Source organism: Mus pahari, chromosome 9, assembly GCF_900095145.1.
Source record: "Mus pahari chromosome 9, PAHARI_EIJ_v1.1, whole genome shotgun sequence".
NCBI lineage: Eukaryota > Metazoa > Chordata > Mammalia > Rodentia > Muridae > Mus > Mus pahari.
This window is the reverse complement of record NC_034598.1, coordinates 85087394-85106724: the sequence shown is the minus strand read 5'-3', so window position 1 is coordinate 85106724 and position 19331 is coordinate 85087394. Positions and strand designations below refer to the sequence as shown.

General features: G+C 40.4%; 1 protein-coding gene across 2 annotated transcripts in view; it reads left to right on the top strand.

Moving 5' to 3' along the window:
• Uhrf1bp1l (UHRF1 binding protein 1 like) overlaps nucleotides 1–19331 on the top strand; it is a 73331-nt gene that overhangs the window by 48820 nt on the left and 5180 nt on the right. For both annotated transcript variants that reach the window (XM_021204753.1, XM_029542291.1), the window contains 8 exons: nucleotides 2670–2811; nucleotides 6622–6815; nucleotides 8906–10401; nucleotides 10806–10978; nucleotides 12806–12948; nucleotides 13903–14053; nucleotides 15603–15856; nucleotides 16161–16269. In XM_021204753.1, coding sequence (XP_021060412.1) covers nucleotides 2670–2811; nucleotides 6622–6815; nucleotides 8906–10401; nucleotides 10806–10978; nucleotides 12806–12948; nucleotides 13903–14053; nucleotides 15603–15856; nucleotides 16161–16269 — 2662 coding nt within the window. The remainder of the gene's footprint in view (nucleotides 1–2669; nucleotides 2812–6621; nucleotides 6816–8905; nucleotides 10402–10805; nucleotides 10979–12805; nucleotides 12949–13902; nucleotides 14054–15602; nucleotides 15857–16160; nucleotides 16270–19331) is intronic.

Here is a 19331-nt window from a genome sequence, read left to right as displayed (position 1 = left end):
TGGTTGATCCATCCTGGAGTTGTTTGATGGAAGATGACCCAGCGTTTTTCCCGACCTCTAACCACTAAGAGGACTATCCAGTGTTACCAGCCCAACCCACACTCTTCTGGTTTTCATAACTCTATCAGTTGACATTGTGAATAGGAAATTATGGTTTCTGGTTATCTCTAGGGACCAGGAGCAAAGCCCAGAGCACTTGGAGACCAAATTTCGTAGAGCACAGTGGTGTGTGTGGAAGAAGCTGAAAAACACCTTTCTTGCTGTGCTCAACCCTTGTAGATTAACTGCTCCTTGTAGATTAACTGCTGTGAATGGATGTCTCTGTGATGGGCTCTGCCTCACATGTCCTGCTTTACTCAGGCATACTGAGATCATCCTTTATTCACTCATCATTGTAATACACAACATACCCTGATAGTTCCATCTTCAGGAACAATACCTTATATTTGACCTGTCTTTAAAAAATAAAAACATTTAGATTCCTATAATCATTTATACAGTGTTAGCATTTATTGTGGTAAGTCTTGCTGAAAAGTTTCATTTAAGTATATGTAAAGCCCTGATTATTTTCTTATTGTGCAATAGCTTTTTTCTTTTTTCTTTTTTTTTACAAATTGTTTATATAATGCAGCTCATTTACTTGCTGATTGCTTTATTTTTCTTTGTGACAGACTCTCATGTAGCATAGGCTAGCCTTGAGTCTCCTATGTAGCTGAGGCTAGCTAGCCTTGAGCTGTCTTTACTCCTGCCTCTACCTCCGGTGAGCTGGGGTTATAGGCATGCAACACACACCTAGCTTTAAAGTAGACTTTAAGTTTTAACATTTAAATAAATCCATAGGAAAATGATGGAGGGCAATTACTCATTCTTTCAAATTGTTCATGGAGTGGTGAAGAAACTCTGTATCTAGAGACATTTTTGTTTGTTTGTTTGTTTGTTTGTTTTGAGACAGGGTTTCTCTGTATAGCCCTGGCTGTCCTGGAACTCACTTTGTAGACCAGGCTGGCCTCGAACTCAGAAATCTGCCTGCCTCTGCCCCCCAAGTTTAAAAACAACAAAATTAAAAAGACATAAATTAGTGATATTTCCATAATAATTTTAATAACTTTAACAATTAAAATATGAATATGCTTTTGTTTATTAAGTTGACAATATTGAAAAGGGTTTGTTTCTTTAATGCGTAGAAGGGTTTTAAATTATACAATGTAACTTCCCTTAAATCTATTTGTACAAGTAACCAGAAAATGATTATTTCAAAAAGAAACATTATCAAAAGAAAAAAATACTCTACTAATGCTTCATACAAGAAATGATACGTGTGGTGTTTGCAGGTGGCTAAGCAGGCTAAGGTGGCTTTTTCCAAGCCTTGGCTTGGTCCAAGGGACCCACGTGACAGAGTGAGAGAACTGACTCTAGAAAGTGTCCTCCAACTGCTACATGTATGTGTACCATGGCACATGTGCACAGCTGCACACACACACACAGGAATAGTAATAATAGAAAAGGAATATAGACATTTGTTGAAGAAATGAAACAGTGAAAGCAATTTCTAACCCTACTAACTTAGCCTCCATAAATAAATTGATGCAACTTCCCTAGTTGAGAACTAGTGTACTCTTTTTGCTATAGAGGCTCTCAAGTGTGCAAGCCTCTTAGCTCTGGTTGACCTAGAACTTCTTTTTCTCCTAACTCCATCTTCAAAATCCTGGATTTTAGGTCCCACCATGTCTAGGTTGTCTGTATATGCTAAGTGAGTGCTCTGCCAACTGAGTTTCATCTCCAGCCCAGTATGCATACATTAGTTTGACTTAATTACAAATGAGCCATTTGACAAACATAGTTTAAAATATATTTATATTTTATGTATATATATAAAATAAAACCAGAACCTTAAAAATAATAGTCCTCATGGAAAACAATTAAGAGATCAAATGACTTTGAGTGAACTATTTATATTATACTGTGTTTTGCATCAATTCTTTCTATAAAATTGACACAATTTTCCATTATAATTACTTTAAAATTACTATTTGTTTACATTAAATACATTCGCAGTGTGTGACTGCCACCACCATCTTTCTGCGTAGTTCTTTTCTGTATCACACTCTCTAAATCTCCTTCATGTTAATAGAGAATCTATGAAACATTATAAAGAAGAGACTGAGAAATATTCTGACTTTGATTCCCATCTCTATCCAGAATCTGCCACTTATTTATCTACACTAACTAAGAATTGACACTTATTACTGTTTCCCTGTCATTTTAAAGACTCAAAATAGTAAGTTTATTGAAGATAGTGTAAAAGTTGAGTTTTTAATTGATAAAGATCCAATTGGTTATAGAGTTTTCTTAATGGCTCATGGTTATTTCATTTTGGGTATTCTTTTTGTACATTTATTTATATATTTAGTGTGTCACTGACACCCACACCCCTGCCCACAACACAGCATATATGTAGAGGTCAGAGAACAGCTTGTAGGAGACAGTCTTCTTCATCCACCATGTGACTTTCAGTGCTGAACTCAGGTCAGCAGGCTTGGCAGCAAGGACATTTCCCCACATGCCCCTCTTGCCGGCCCAGAGGTGATTGTAAGGGCTTGAAAGTGATGGCTATGTAGGTTGCAGAAATTCTTTGGAAAGTTTTTATTTAAGCAAACTTGTTTTCTCAGGTCTCTACAGCAGAACAATGTCGATCTTCCCCTAAAAGTATGATTTCCTGCAACAAAAAATCTCTGTATCTTCCACAAGAAATGCCAGCTGTCTATGTAGAGTTCACTGAGTATTACTACCCAGACGGGAAGGATTTTCCAAGTAAGAGAGCTTTGATACTGTTTGTCAGTATTGGATTTTTTGATGAATATTTTAGATATTGTTAATTTATTATGTATGTCTGTGCCCCACCTGCATATAGTATGCAGTGAAGCCAGAAGAGGGTGTCAGATCCCCTGGAAATGGAGTTCCAGATGGTCGTGAGCTATCACATGGGTGGGGACTTGGAATCAAGTCCAGGTCCTCTGAAAGAGCAGCTCACTCATCTCCCTAGCCCAGTATTGACATATTAATATAGGCTTTTAGTTTCAGTAGGAGTTTTATGCTCCTGAAATAATTTTTGTTTTTATTTTAAAATAAGGCATTTTAGAAATCACTTTAGAGAAATGTATTTTGTCATGCTATTGTTTATTTGTACCAAATGGATGACATGGAATCCTTCGGTTTTGTTTGTTTGTTTGTTTGTTTAGTTTTTGTTTTGCTTTCCACCATTCTTCTGTGTGTGCATTTAAGAGTTGTTTCTCTTAACTCCTCTTGTGACTAAGAAGGTAGGGTTAAGATAGGCTGAAGTATATTCTAGGGTCTCATAAGTGACGGAAGAGCACACCTGAAATGCAGGCATGGCCTGTTCATATTCCTTCCCACAGCAGTGTGCTGCACCCAGGCCATCCATGGCAGCCATTCGCCTGTTGTCTGATCTTGCTGGAATCCCTCCATGGTGTTATACCTAGCTAAAATATTTCATTCTCCAAGGATTGTTTTCTTTGGGGTAAAGGCTAGTTTCCAGGTGCTATAACTTTAAAAAACAAAACAAAACAAATTGAGACAGTGTCTGACTCTGTACCTCTGGCTGGCTGGCCTGCTCTATTGACCAGGTTGGCATCCTGCCTCTGCCTCCTAATGCTGGGATTAAAGTGTGCACCACTGTGCATCCATCAGCCATGTGGGACATGGGCCTACTCATATGGGCTCACCTTGCCTTCATTTCTTCAAGAGCTCCATCTCCAAATAGTCACATTCTGAGGTGCTGAATTTAAAACGTAAACAGAAGCACTTTAGAGGCATGGGGCATAGTGTACAGTTCAGCTCATAAAAATAAGAATAGTATTCTTGATCTTGTTTTTAACATGTGCCTCTTTGTCATATTTGATTTGGATCCCGCCCCTTTCCCTTAACCTTAGGAGCCCAGGAGAGGCTCCTTCTCGCTAGTTAGGACTGTTTTGAGGGCTGAGATGTGACTTTATGCCATGCTTGCCTGGCATCTGTGATGCCTGCTTTTAGTCCTCAGTACCACCAACCCAAGACAAGCAGAAACTGCCAGAGCAACAAATAAGCAGGGAAGTATCCCTGAGCTACATGGTCATCTGGAGAGCCCGTTAGAAATGCCACATGGAGCCCTGGGTTGCCCGTGTGGGGACGACTTCTGGTCATCTATAGTTGCTGCCATCACAGTCTCTCTTTAGAAATTCCCTTTTTTCCTGAGTGTGAAACATTCTCTATGTACTCTACTTCCCTTTAATCCCAAAGGCAAGGACCTCAGCATCACAGCTGGTTTCTGATCACAACTTTTTCATTTTATGTCTGCCTCGTGTATAGAAACTTAAATGGAATTGGACATACCTTATTTCTTCTGTGTTCTATGTCTGTAACATAAAGCATATGGGGTAGACCTTCACGGAGTCTTCTTTGCTTTTATGAATTGAGTGAAGAGATAGGTGCAAGTACCCAAAGTCAAACGCAGATCAACCTGTGCAATATTCTGGTTTTCTATATTTTTCTATATTTTTCTATATTTCTATATTTCTTTTTTCCTAATTTGATCTGGAATTGTGTGTATACATTCTTTTTAAATAACATTGTAAATCCTAACTTTAATCTCAAAATCATATATCCATACACCCCATACACCTATTTTCTTGCTTTACTTTTTTTTAATTTTAATTTTTTAGATATAGCATCTGTGTATTCCTGGTGTTCTGTAACTCACTCTATAGACCAGGCTGGCCTTTGAACTAACAGAGATCCTCCTGCTTCTGCCTTCAGTGCTGGGATTAAAAGCATGTGCCATAATAATGGTCCAAATATTTTACTTTTAATACAGACTCCCAAAATGATCTTCAACCTATTTTTACTGCTTCTAGTGGTCAGCATCCATCACACTTGAGGAACTAGCATAGCCCATGGCAGTGTTCACTGTGCCTGCTGCTTTAGAAAGTTTCACTGTAGCTCCAGGATGGAGAAAGCACACCATTTCTGTCTCAATCTCTTACGACTGTACTTTTCAGAAACATTCAGAGTTTTTAACTCTTTACATTCCTTGCCTTGTTTTCATTCTGTGGACCTGAATGCGTTTCACGTACTTCAGATTAGTGTTCAAACTACAGGCCTTCACAACAGAGGGAAGCTCTGTACAGTGTTCCCTCTTAGCACCTGAAAACATATGTGTATAGTTACTGTGTCCTTACAAATGGCCTAGGCATGTTTACCTAATAATCAAGACATTTATATGCATAGAAGGTTGTTGATGTTAGACAAGTTTAGATCATTAAAATGAAGTATGCCTGTACTGGTGGCTGTAGAAGCTTTGGGTTTTCTTTGGGATGTCTTAGTTATTGCATATAAACTTAATGCTGTGTCTCTTTTGCCATTTTGTGCTCTGGCCATCCACTCCCCACCTCCCCCCCAGACTGGCCTATCCCATCCCTACTAAATTTCAGCTGGGCTGAAGAAGGAACTTGCTCTCTCAGCCCACATTTTACTTTCAGGCCGTACATTCTGTTCTTATGGTTTATCCTTGGACCAGTAACCGTGCCTGTCCACCTGTGTCCTGTCTTTATCATCACCCTCAGTGCCCCAGTGATTTCATCTCACTGTCTACTCCTTCTGTCTTTCAAGTTCTTCCAGCCACAGGGCTCCTGACGGGGATGACTTAGGGGCAGTAGCAGAGGTTTCAGCCCATTCTCCATCTACTGCATTGGCCTTAGGCTTTGGGAGTGCGGAACATCATGGTGGAGAGGCATGGTAGAAAAGGCCTCATTTCTAGAAAAAAGGGGGCTTAAGGAGAAAAAAACCAAGCCTATATGTATTCAGTTAAAAACATGAGTTGGTTCTGTAGGAGGCAGTACCAATACATTGAAAAATATCCATAGTTATCAGAAACTATAGGACGCTTCACTTGGAGTATCAAGTATTCCTGGATAATTGGGTTCCTTTCTCAGGATTCTTAGTCTTGTAGAATAAAGACCTCATCAAGCTGTTCTGAACCCTGTAGGTTTTATGATTAATATACTTGCGGTTTCAGAAGAGATACAACCTGTAATTAGCATTAGTTTAGTGGGAGAAAACGGAGTGTATAGTAATGGATTATCTGAGACATTTCAGTTACTGCTGTACTCGAAAGCTCTGTTCTAGGCCTTTGTTAAAGAGGAGAGTGGCTGTGCATGCTCTCTCCTCTTGGGCTTTCTGCCCAGCATACCTTTTTATAGGTCAGAGAGTGTGATGCAGATAGATAGATAGATAGATAGATAGATAGATAGATAGATAGATAGATAGGCAGGCTTTACAGGCAGGCCATAATTTCGACACCGAGCTTTAAGAAGGTGATGTATTTTTATTTTGCTTCACTGTGAATCTAACAGTATTCCCTGTTTATGCATTTTATTTACATTATATTTTTTTCAGTTCTTGAAGCATAGAAAAATATCTTTTTTGTCTATATTTGCTGTTAGTCACATATCTAGCTTCATGTGTAATACTGATTAAGGAAAAATATTACTTGTTAAGGCTATCTTTTCTATGGAAACATAACTGTCTGTTCATTGATGGAGTTTAACACTTTTTTTTTCTCCACAGTTCCATCTCCCAACCTATATAGCCAGCTGAATGCTCTACAGTTTACTGTAGATGAAAGAAGCATTCTGTGGTTAAACCAGTTTCTGCTGGATTTAAAACAAAGTCTTAATCAGTTCATGGCTGTGTACAAGTTGAATGACAGCTCAAAATCCGATGAGCATGTTGACATCCGAGTTGATGGCTTAATGCTAAAGGTATCGTGTAAACAAGTGGGGCTTAAAAAGGTATTGTGTAAACAAGTGGGGCTTAATGCGTAAAGGTATTGTGCCTCTGCCTCTTGGGTTTAAAGGCATGTGCCACCACACCCAGCTGAGAGCAAAGCCATTTTTATAGATCTAAAACTGACTGATTGTTATAATCCCAGGATATAAAATGCTGTTCAGATGTGAGTAAGCTTAATTATAATTTAATTTTATGGTGAAATTTAAGATTGAATTTTGATTCTCAGCTATAGGAAATCTAAGAGAGTGTTTCCTCTACCTTTGTGTATTTATGATTTTAATTTCTTTTTCTGATTTGTATTCATTTAAAAGTAAGCGATAGCAGTAAAATGTAAATCTTTAGTGAGATGGTGCAGCGTGTAAAGGGGACTTGTAAGCAAGTCTGATTACCTGACCCTAGTCCCCAGGTCCCACATTATGGAAGGAAAACTGACTCCTGCAAGTTGTCCTCTGACTTCCACAAACTTCCTGTGACAGCAAATAATAAACAAATAACTGTCACATAAACAGTTTTAAAAAATATTTAGTCCTTTTTGTTCCTGTTATAGGGTTTATACATTTTTCTCCTTCTAGAAAAGCTTAAGTATACAACAAAAATTTTAAAGTGTATGAGTTGCATTTGTTCATATCATCCCATTATTAGTGTCTAAAGTTGACAAAACCTGCTTTGTATTGTAAGTAAGTAGTCACTAATGTGATTTGTGTACAATCTTAGGTTTTAAGGGGGAAAGATTAAAGGACAGTACAGTTTAGTAAATAGAATAAGATGTGGACATAACTGACAATTTACCGCAGGGTCCATTGTTGATAGATTATGTGTTGTAGCCTCTTTTAAAAAATATTGTGCAGATAATAGTCCACATTTCCTAGCATATAAGGAAAAATCTTCTCAACTTAGCATAAAGGAACATGTTCTCTAACAGTGTTTGAGACAGAACTAAACAGTGATCATTACACTTTCTGGGCATGAGCAGTACCCAGAAACCACTTTAGACTCTTTGCTAGGAACACTTACAGACTAGATTCAGTTCACTCTTGAGAATTATGTCAGTAAGTCTGCCTTAGTCTTACTGTCTCAGTGACCCTGCCTGTTCTCCAGAATGCTACGATTACAGCTGTGTGCTCTCACGCAGCCTGGAACACTGACTTGGGTGACATCTGTCTGTGCAGTTGCTGCCATTCTTTCAGTCTCCTAGAACACTTGGACTTAAAAATAGCTTAACAAAACTAGTGAATATTGCTTCTTCACACTTTGTGCTTTTCTTCTGTGTACTCAAACATTTAGTAAGTTTTGAGAAATGCATCTATTTATCCATTTATGTACTGTGGTGCCAGATATCAAATCTAAAGCCTTATATATTATACATGCATTTTTATCAGTGAGCTACATCCTCCATATCTGTAATTTTTTTAAAGAATTATTTCTTCATTGTATGTATATGAGTACACTATAGCTGTCTTCAGACACACACCAGAAATGTGCATCAGATCCCATGAAAGATGGTTGTGAGCCACCATGTGGTTGTGAGAATTGAACTTAGGACCTCTGGAAGAGCAGTCAGTGTTCTTAACCACTGATCCATCTCTCCAGCCTTCAACCCTGAATTTTCATTTCCTGATTATTGTATGATTAAATACATAATCATGAACATTGTTAATATACATGATAGCTCACGCAGTATGTGTTCTCTTTTTCAGTGGCTAATTTGTTAGCCATCTTTTTTTGAATTTATTATAAGACTTGACAGAAGGAAAAGTTGTAATTTATATCTGTAGAGGAAAGAATTAATAAAAATAGTATTGGGCTGGAGAGATGGCTCAGCAGTTAAGAGCACAGACTGCTCTTCCAGAGGTCCTAAGTTCAAATCCCAGCAACCACATGGTGGCTCACAACCATCCCTAATGAGATCTGATGTCCTCTTCTGGTGTGTCTGAAGACAGTGACAGTGTACTCACATATAATAAATAAATAAATCTTTAAAACAATAAAAATAATGCCAAGTTTTTTGTATTTTTCATGATGTAGGGATTTGTAAACTGAACTCAATTGTTTTTCCTTCCAGTTTGTCATTCCTTCTGAAGTGAAGGCAGGCTGCCATCAAGATCAGCCTCACACAGTGTCTATTCAGAGCTCTGAAATGATAGCCACCAACACGAGGCACTGTCCGAACTGCCGCCACTCTGATCTTGAAGCTTTGTGTCAAGACTTTAAAGAGTGTGACTTTTTTAGCAAAACTTATACTAGATTTCCCAGGTCCTGTGACAGTTTTAATCTTCTACATCCCATCTTCCAGAGACATGCCCACGAACAAGATACCAAAATGCATGAGGTTTATAAAGGGAATATTATCCCAAAATTGAATAAAAACACTCTTAAAACGTCTGCTGCCACCGATGTGTGGGCGGTGTACTTCTCCCAGTTTTGGATAGACTATGAAGGGATGAAAAGTGGGAAGGGGCGGCCAGTAAGCTTTGTAGATGCTTTCCCTCTGTCTATCTGGATTTGCCAGCCAACAAGATACGCAGAGCTACAGAAAGAGTTCCAGACTTGTGATCAAGTGTCCCTTAATACCTCACAAAGTGAATCCAGTGATCTGGCTGGCCGAATGAAGAGGAAGAAACTCTTGAAGGAGTATTACAGTACAGAGTCTGAGCCTCTGACAAATGGTGGCCAGAGACTGTCACCAGACACATTGTTAAGGTTTTCCTCTTCAGATGCGGATGTTCATGTCTTGGTCCGTGTTCATAAACATGTCAGTATGCAGATCAATCACTACCAATATCTGCTGCTGCTTTTCATACATGAGTCTCTCGTTCTGCTTGCGGATACCTTGCAGAAGGATGTAGAAGCTGTGACTGGAAGCCCTGCTTCCCAGACTTCTGTTTGCGTTGGAGTTTTACTTCGCAGTGCAGAGCTTGCCCTGCTGCTGCATCCAGTGACTCACACGAGCACTCTGCGCTCTCCTGCTTCTGAAAGCGGGAGCCCGTTGCTTCCTGACTTCCTGCCAGCAGAAAATGGGGGGTTTTCGTCTTCAAGGAGAAAACAAGGTGGTAGTGGTATACATCGAATTAGAAATGCTACTCTCAATCACATGTCAGACAACAGGTCAATGAGTGTTGACCTCAGCCACGCCCCTTTAAAGGATCCTTTGCTTTTCAAATCAGCCAGTGACACAAACCTGCAAAAAGGCACTTCTTTTCTAGACTATGTATCAGATAAACATTTAGGGAAAATAAGTGAAGATGAAAGTAGTGGACTTGCTCACAAGAGTGGCTCAGGAGAAATGACCTCAGAAGGCAGTCACACAAAGGATGTGGCTCGCACAGACTCAGATAGTGTCTTAAACTACAGAGATGGTTCAACTAGGCTTTCCCTGGATGATGACGGCAACCAGAACCCACCTTCAAATCCTGTAACTGATAAGGGAATTGGCACCATCCACTCCATCTTCAGAGCTGAAGACCTCCTTCCTGAAGCAGCTCCCCTCTCTGAGAACCTGGAGAGTAGTAAAGAGGAGGCGCCCCCAGCCAGAGCGCCTGCATCCCAGATGTCTTTCAGGTAATGGTGCAGGTGGAATGGAAGTGGTTTTAGTTCTGTTATTTCTTTGGCTTGTTTATTTCTTTGTTACTTTTGTTTGGGAGTAGAAAAAAAAGTGTGGCGTTGTCAGGATTAAGAGTCTGAGTTCAGAATCTGAGAAAGCCCTTGAACTTGTATGTTTTGGTCTACTTAGCACTTACTTGCTTGGGGATGCTATGTGATGCTACCTTTACTACATGCTGGCTTCCTTGCCAGGCCTGTGTCTTGCCGTGGTCTGGCGGGGCTAGGACTCCAGTGCTCCTTTTGCCTCTGCCTCCCAGTTCTGGGATTCCAGGGACACTCCCTCTCCCCACCGCTACTAAGAGTGGAAGGTGAAGTCTTTTCTATACCTGGCGTAATTTTCCATTAATTTTGTTTGCTGACAGTGCTAAATCTAAGGAACGTTGCCCACCCACCCCAGCTCCACTCTCTGTTTCCTACAAGAACATGAAAAGGAGCGCCTCACAGGTCTCCCTGGATACCCTTTCCCTGGACAGCATGGTGTTGGAAGAGCAGGCAGAGAGCGATGGAAGTGAGAGCCATGTGTTGCTGGGGAAGGGTAAGTGAGCGCACTGTAGGAGTTCTCACTAGATAGGATCGCTTACAAGAAGTACTATGTAAGTACTTAAAGTTGTACCCCATGGTTATTAATGACATCGAACGGACAGACAGAATGATTCATTTCTGAACGTCCAGCCCTGTCCTCCTAGCTGTGACTTCCTAGTGGCTGTCCTTTTGCTAGCAGGACTCCTCGTGTCTACTTCTGTTCATTTGCATTGCTTTTCGTCCCTTGAAAGAGATTACTACCCCGGGTAGAAATTTGATTATGTTATTTTCCAGTTTAATCTCAGAAATCTTCATTGCTTCAAGGCTGTGAAATTTAGAATTCTTAATCCGTTTTGAAAATGTTCTTTATGATTTGACCTCAGTTTAGTTTGTCTACATGTCGTTTTTCCCTTCCTTTAGTTCTTTTTCAAGAAATTACATTTATCTCTCTATCGGGGAGTGTGAGGCAGGGTACCATGGCATGAGTAGAGGTCGGAAGGCAACCTATAGGAGTTGTTCCTCTCCCTCCACTGAGTGTCAAACTCAAGTTGTCAGGCATGGTGACCTTTACCCACTGAGCCACCTTGCTGTTCCCAGGTCTTACTTTCTTCACTGTGATGAATGTTTTTCTGTTTCATAGTGTTATATCTGGGCCTGGAGAGCTGTTTTATTTCTGTACAGTTTAGCAAAAATCATAGACACCTTATCCCTGGACTGTGAGAAAGACTCTGAAATGTTCTGTTAACATCACTGACCACAGTTGCCGCCACATACACCTTCTCTGTCACCATATCTGGTGGAATAACTACTTAACGTTCCACACTGCCAGGTCTGGGATAGAAGCCAGTTGGTTACATGGTAGTAAAGACAGAGTTGAGTGGGGGGTATAGTTTTTGTGTCTTGCGTTTCATTCGAGTTTTAGTTCTTTTATGGTATTTTACAGTATTAATCTGTGATAGACATAACACTTAATGATCTTATTCCTTTTCTCATAGATAGCTTGAGAGAGCTAGAAAATAATGGAGAACAGTCACATGGTATTTAGTTCATGTGAGAGGTGATTGGGGCTGCTGTAGGGTGGGGAGAAGAGAGAGGAGGGTCTCAGACTGGATCTGTGCGGTGTGCGGAGTGGGGAGATGTGAGGCTGACAGGACTTCCGCATTACAGCAGTGTCCCCCAGCAGGAGGAGGTTTGCCTGTCAATTCATTCTGATTATCACTGTCACTGTTAGTTCACTACAGTTAGGACCTTAGTATCTGACTTAGGGTTGTTGCTGTAACAAAACATCATGACCAAAAGCAGGTTAGTGACTAAGGGTTAATTTGGCTCGCACGTCCAGATTGTAGAACATCACTGGAGGAAGTCAGGGCAGGAACTCACATAGGGCAGGAGCCTGGAGGCAGGAACTATGCAGAGGCCATGGAATGGTACTTCTTACTGGCTTGCTTCTTAGGACTTGCTTAGCCTGCTTTCATATAGGACCCAGGACCACCAGCCCAGGGGTGGCATGACCCACACTGTCCCCCATCAGCTCTACAGGCTGATCCCCAGCGAATCTGAGGGAGGAGTTTTCTCGGTGAGGTTTTTCTCCTCTCACATGACTGTAGTTTGTGTCAAGTTGACATAAATCTAGTCAGCATAGTATCTCTGGCATTTACTATAGGAAATCATTTCTCATTTGCTGAGAGGCCATAATTTGACCCTGTTTGCTTAGAGGTATTTAAACAAGGCTTTGCTTGAAAGCATTAAAGGGTCTAGTCCATTTTTGAATAAATATAAGCATTGCTGGAACATGTATAAACAGATCTTAGTTTATTAATTTACCTGTGTGTTATTACAGCAATGAAAAGGAACTCAAATACAAGTTGCCAGAGCCCAGCAGAGAGTGTGAACACAAGTGCAAATATGCAGAATTGTGGGGAAGCCTCTCCAGATGCCATCAGCACCAACTCAGAGGGCACACAGGAGAACCACGATGATCTGGTAACAGCCCAGTGTTCTGTAGGGAGAAAGGCCACCTGTCCCTCATGCTTTGTGCACGCATGTTTGAGGAACTCCGTTTATAAGATGGCCGCTCACATGCTGGAGGGTCTAGTTGCGACTTCTGCTCTGGACAGTTCTTTTCGCTTAGCTATTCCTGTGCTTTACTGTTTAATTCTGTTCTGTTTGTATTGAAGAAGGGAGGGGAGCGTTCTGTGCATTTTTTCTGTCTCCTCCCCTTTTTATATTTTGACCGATTTTTAGTTACTTTCATGTAAACGTTTTAAGTTTGACAGCTCAGATGGCATCCAGTCCTCACAGTAAGTGTCCTCCTACAGACGAGATAGACAGGATGCTAGTTTCTCCTTGCCGACACAGTGAAGCTTTATGAAAAAAAATGTAGACAAACCCTCCTTTTAGTGACCATCCATTCATAAGGACATGTCACATTATTAGTCTTCGTAAGCAGATACTTTCTCTTTACTGATGGAGGACAGAAGCCTCTGGAGCTCGGCTACAAAGGCGGAACATCCTTTGTCCAAAGTCCTTGAGTCCAGACCTAGTTATGGACTTAAGAATTTGATGGATTTTGGAATTTTCCATATGTGGTATCTTGAACATGGAAGCTGATTCTAAACCCAAAGTGGATTATGTTTCCTAGACTGCTTGCACACAGCCTCTAGGTGGCATCATATAGGTTCTGAGAGTCGTGTGAAACTGGTGCTGGGAAGGTTCTTACTTGTGGCATTGCCCTGTCCCGTGGAAAGAAGTCCATTTCTGATTTTGAACTAGAGACACTCAAGCTATAGAATGCAATAGCCAGGCTCAGTGGGCCCCAAGGGTGGCTTGACTAATAAATGAGAACTGTATTTGTTGAGGTTTATATTTGCTAATTATTTCCTTAATTTTTTTCGGAATTACATGGAGTACTAACTGTATTTATACACCCATTGACAGATGTCAGTTGTGGTGTTTAGAATCACTGGTGTTAATGGAGAAATTGACATCCGAGGGGAAGACACAGAAGTCTGTCTGCAGGTGAACCAGGTGACGCCAAGTCAGTTAGGCAACATCAGTCTGCGGCATTACCTTGGTAACCGTCCAGTTGGTAAGGTTATGTTTTACACAGAATACTTAAATGTGATTAAATGTATTTTGTGTTCTATATGTGGCTCACTAATAGTCTTGCCCTTGTCATTATGACTCAGCTGAAGGGAGACCATATTGAATAAGATGTCAGTGATTTTTTTTTTTTTTGCTGTGTGTATAGAATTCTATATGATACATAATGTATAGAAATTAATACAGTTTGGCATATACCAGAAAGCATGCTGTTACTTCTTATCCTGGGAGGTGGAAGGAAACATAATAAGCAGGGCTCACAGGGGCTCACACAGACTGGTGTGGCCATCCCAGTCTGCATGGGCCTGCTACATACTTGCAGTGGTTGTTTAGTTGGGGTTTTTGTGGGAACCCTAACAGTGGGAGTCGGGGTGTCTTTGACTCTTCCTACTGGGTACCTCACCCAGCCTTGATATGAGGGGTTGTGCCTAGTCTTACTGTATGTTGTTATGCCATGTTCGGTTGATATCCTCGGGATGACTGACTCTTCCGAAGGAGAATGGAGGAGCAGTGGACCTGGGGAGAGGGGAGGTGTAGAGAGGAACTGGGAGGAGGAGAAGAAGGATGGGGCACTGCAGTCAGGATGCATTTGTGAGAGAAGAGTAAGTGAAAATTGGAAAAAAGACTCCAGGCCTTTTTTTAGCCTTTTTAACCAAAATACTTTGTCTTGACTGATTGAAAACAGAAGATGCTGGAGTTTGTCTTTACCGGCTCGCCCCTTCTTATGTGGGGTCTCCTTGTGGGGTGTCCTTGCTGTGCTGTGTACTTGTTTTCTTCTGTTTATTGTGACACTAGTTGGCATAAAATAAATAAGTAAAATATCCCACTAGTTTCTATTCCTACATAATTGATGTCAGTTTTCTTTTCCTGGAATCCTTTTACATTGGATACAGTATAAGACTCTGTTGAGGTTTAAACATTTATTTTTTATGTTAGTGTTTATCTCCATTCTCAACCAACTCAAATTCTTTCTTGGAACAAGATCAACCCATAGTTAAATGTAATTATATATGAATTAGATATTCTTTACCATAATTTCCGTTTTAAGTGTTCTTCAGGAATGTTTCAATGACATGTCTTTAGACTTTCTCATTGTTTAAGACCCTAATTTAATGAGGAAGATGCAAAGCCTTCATAAGACTCACTTCACCATAGTTACCTGTCTTCTTAGAGACATAGCCGGGTACTCATGTGGATGTAGAATCGTAAGTGTGTATCCTATCAGAGCTCATCATGAATTTACTCCTATTATGAAAAAGTAGAAAATATAGAAAAGTTGCCAGTAGTGTATTTAAAAATTAAAGAGAAAAAGTGAAATTATAGTGTTTTTTATTTATTTTATTTATAATATAGTCATTTAAATTAGTAAATATTAAAACTATTTCATAGATTTCTTTAATATGCAGTGTCTTTGATGTTTTTTACTATAATATAATGGCATATAATGGTAATAATTTATTTACTATAATATGTGGCAGTGTCCTTTTTTGGTAGTGTTAGTTACAAAATTACAATTTTTTATGTTTGTTTCTCAGGTTCTGACCAGAAAGCTATAATTCATCCTAAATCCTCTCCTGAGATTTCCTTGAGGTTTGAAAGTGGGCCAGGTGCTGTTGTGCACTCTTTGCTTGCAGAAAAAAATGGATTTCTCCAGTGCCACATAGAGAACTTTGCTACTGAGTTCCTTACCTCTTCGCTTTTGAATATCCAACACTTTCTGGAGGATGAAAGTGCTGCAGCAGTGATGCCGATGAGGATACAGGTTTCTAACACACAGATAAACTTGAAAGTAAGTTAGCAGTTAGCTTTTCATAAATGTTCACATTGCCTTTTCTGGACTTGGATTTGTGTCTGAATCAGGGTATTTCTAAACTGTGTCGTCTGTCAGAATTTATGAAACCGAGTGACTAATACCGACAGTGAACGCTACAGAGATCCTTTTTAGAAAGGGAAAATAGTGCAGACAATTTTTTTTGACATAGTAACTAAAGGTATTTATATAAATCTATAACATCATGATTATTCAAGTTGACTGTTTCATTAGTTTCATTTATTTTTCTAAGAACATGACAATATTTTCTCTTTACCTGTAGGATGACAGTCCCCGGAGTAGCACAGTGTCCCTCCAGCCAAGTCCTGTGACTGTGCATATTGATCATCTCGTGGTGGAGAGGAATGATGATGGTTCTTTCCACATCAGAGGTACCCTGAAAATGATGCCAGTGAGCACTCCGGCATGCTAGCACGGCACAGTCATGTGCTGGTGTTTTTGGTCTCGTTGTTACAGTATGGAGCTTTTCAGTAGTGATGATTGAGGAATGCTTTTGGATGTTAGTCTACAGAATCTGTGTGCAAACCCTGCAATAATTCAGCAGTAGTTAGCTTCATACCTGTGCTGCAGATGTGTCTGGAATGAAAATAAGAAAGGGGTTTGTGGTTTTGTGTTCTCTCTCTCTCTCTCTCTCTCTCTCTCTCTCTCTCTCTCTCTCTCTCTCTGTGTGTGTGTGTGTGTGTGTGTGTGTCCTTCATGACGCAATGAGCATGTGAACGTCAGAGGGAAACCTCAGATATCGGGTCATTCTCACTTTCCATCTTGTTTGAGGCAGAGCCTCTGTCCCTTATCACGTTGTACTTCAGGCTGCCTGGCCTGCAAGGCAGGAATTCTCTGTTCTCTGCCTTCCACCCCCCACCACACCTCACATAGGAACACTAGGAGTACACAACTGTTTAGCTGTTAAGAAAAATAAAAGTATGAAATAGGCAGGGAGCTGGATGGAGATAGAAACAAACACCCTGTGAGGTGACGGAGGCCATGGAGACGAAGCCTGCCTGCATCTTCTGAATGTGGATGCTGGCTTTTATGCCCTGGATATGAAGGGTTGTTTGCCAATCACACAGAAGTTAGGTAGCTAGTCAGGGACTAAGGGAAGGAGTGGTTCTTCCCAGGCTATGAAGGGATAAAGGAGAACTGAGATGGGAGGGTTAATGGGGATGGGAGGTCAGGCTAGAGGAGAGGTCTGGGATGGAGATAGTGTACACTAAAGGCCTCTTGAAAGACAGGTGAAGAGTTTATATATAGTCACCATAGGATGAGGAAGACAGTACCCCAGCTAGGCATATTGTGTTACCAAATAAAACCCCCCAAATGGGTTACATCTTGAGTTCTTGGCCAATGGGGTTCCACCGTCCACCTAAACAATACAGCATATTGCCCATACAGTGTAACCAACTTGGTTACTTTCCACAATTTGAAGGTTAGATCCGTTGCTGAAGACACTACATATTTGTGGCATAGACAGTGGAGAATTTGAACTGGCGCTCAACTGAAAGCTTCAGCCCTCCTGGTGGCATCCATAGTGCTGGAGTGCTGGACACATGACCTGAGTGCTAGACACATGGCCCAAGTGTTGTACACACATCTGTCTCACCCAGCTGCAAACCCTGTGAACTACAATAATGACATTCTTGTAAGATATGCCCATTGTTACAGTAGTAACATTAATGATATGGCAGTAACCAGCAAATATTTAATTGGATTTAAAGCCTATTGCATGAGATGGAGCCTATACCTGGTACTGTTAATGAGGCCAAGAACTGGGCCTGGAGAGATGGCTTAGTGGTTAAGACTGCTCTTCCAAAGGTTGTGAGTTCAAATCCCAGCAACCACATGGTGGCTCACAACCATCCATAATGAGATCTGATGCCCTCTTCTGGGGTGTCTGAAGACAGCTACAGTGTACTTACATATAATAAATAAAATTAATCTTTTTTTTAAAAAATGAGGCCAAGAACCTGTGACCAGAGAGACCATGGGCCTAGGGGTAAACCCACTCCTGCTCTACAGGGCTTAAAGTCCTCTTCTGGCTTCCACAGGCACTGTACACGCATAGATACACATGCAGGCAAAACATGTATAAAATAAGAGTACAAGTCTTAAAAACATATAGGTTTGAACACAGCCATATCTGGTTTTAATGAAGTCTGCTTTACCTGTATTCTTTTGTAATTCAGGCTAGCCGGGGACTTGGAGTCTCCCATCTGCCTTTCTAAGGTTGGGTTACACACATGCTATGGTTGCACTGGCTCAAAAGATATGCTACGATCTTTCTAAATTGAAGTATTCTTTTCTCTAAAAATATGTTTGGTGGTTCTGGGGGGGTGGTGGAATGAACACAGGGCTTGTGCTAATTTTGAAAAAATTTCAATGGAATTGTTTTCTAAATTTCATTTTAAGACGTTCAATATAGTGATACATAAATATCGTTTATTTTTCATGCTACTGTTTGTTTTTAATTCTACAACTTTGCTGAACAGTTACTAGTTCCAATTGTTTACTTATTTACTTAGATATATTTATTTCATGTAAACCACAGTTTTGTTTGCATGGGCATCTGCACACCAGAAGAGGGCATCAGATCCCCTACTATGTGTAGCTACTATGTGGATTCTGGGAATTAACTAAGGACCTATGGAGGAGTAACAGTGCTCTTAAATGCTGAGCCTCCTCTCCAGCCATCCCATTGTTTTTTCTAATTCCTTCTATATTTTTGTGTACAAGATCATATCACCTGTAAGTGCCTCACTCCTTCCTTTCAGCTGAGGTCTCTTGATTTCCTTTCCCATCCCAGTTGGGATGGCTTAGACCTTTTAGGGCTCTATTGAGGTTGTGAGAACAGACATCCTTTTCCTGTTTCATATTTTGGCAAAGAGGAAAAAAATACCATTAAGTACACAGTGTGGGGTATCTACCTATACCCCTTTTCACCCCAAGAAAGTTCCCGTTCTGTTCCTAATTTCTCTATACTTTTATTATGGTAAGGTGTAGGATTTTTCAAGTGCCTTCTTTTCTTTGTACTATTTTCGTTTTTCCAGGCAGTCTCTCTATTTAGCCCTGGGTGTCCTTGAGCTCACATGTAGACCAGGCTGTCCTAGAACTCTCAGACATCCACCTTCCCAAGGTGGAGGCAATCCACCCCTGCCTCCCAAGTGCTGGATAATGACATGTGCCACCATGCCCAGTCCTCAAGTGCCTTTTCTACAGCTTTGAAGTTAGCCTAAGGCTCTTATTACTCTGTAGATATATACAGTTACTTTACCTTTTTATTTTTTAATGTAAGACATCCTGCATTTCATACTACTTGCCTACGGGCAGTTTATATTTTATCTGTTGGTATGTATATTCGCTTTCCTGATAGTTTGTACAGGATGGTTATGTCTCTTGTTTGCAGGCATATTTTTTTTCCTTTTGTTTTAAAATTTATTTA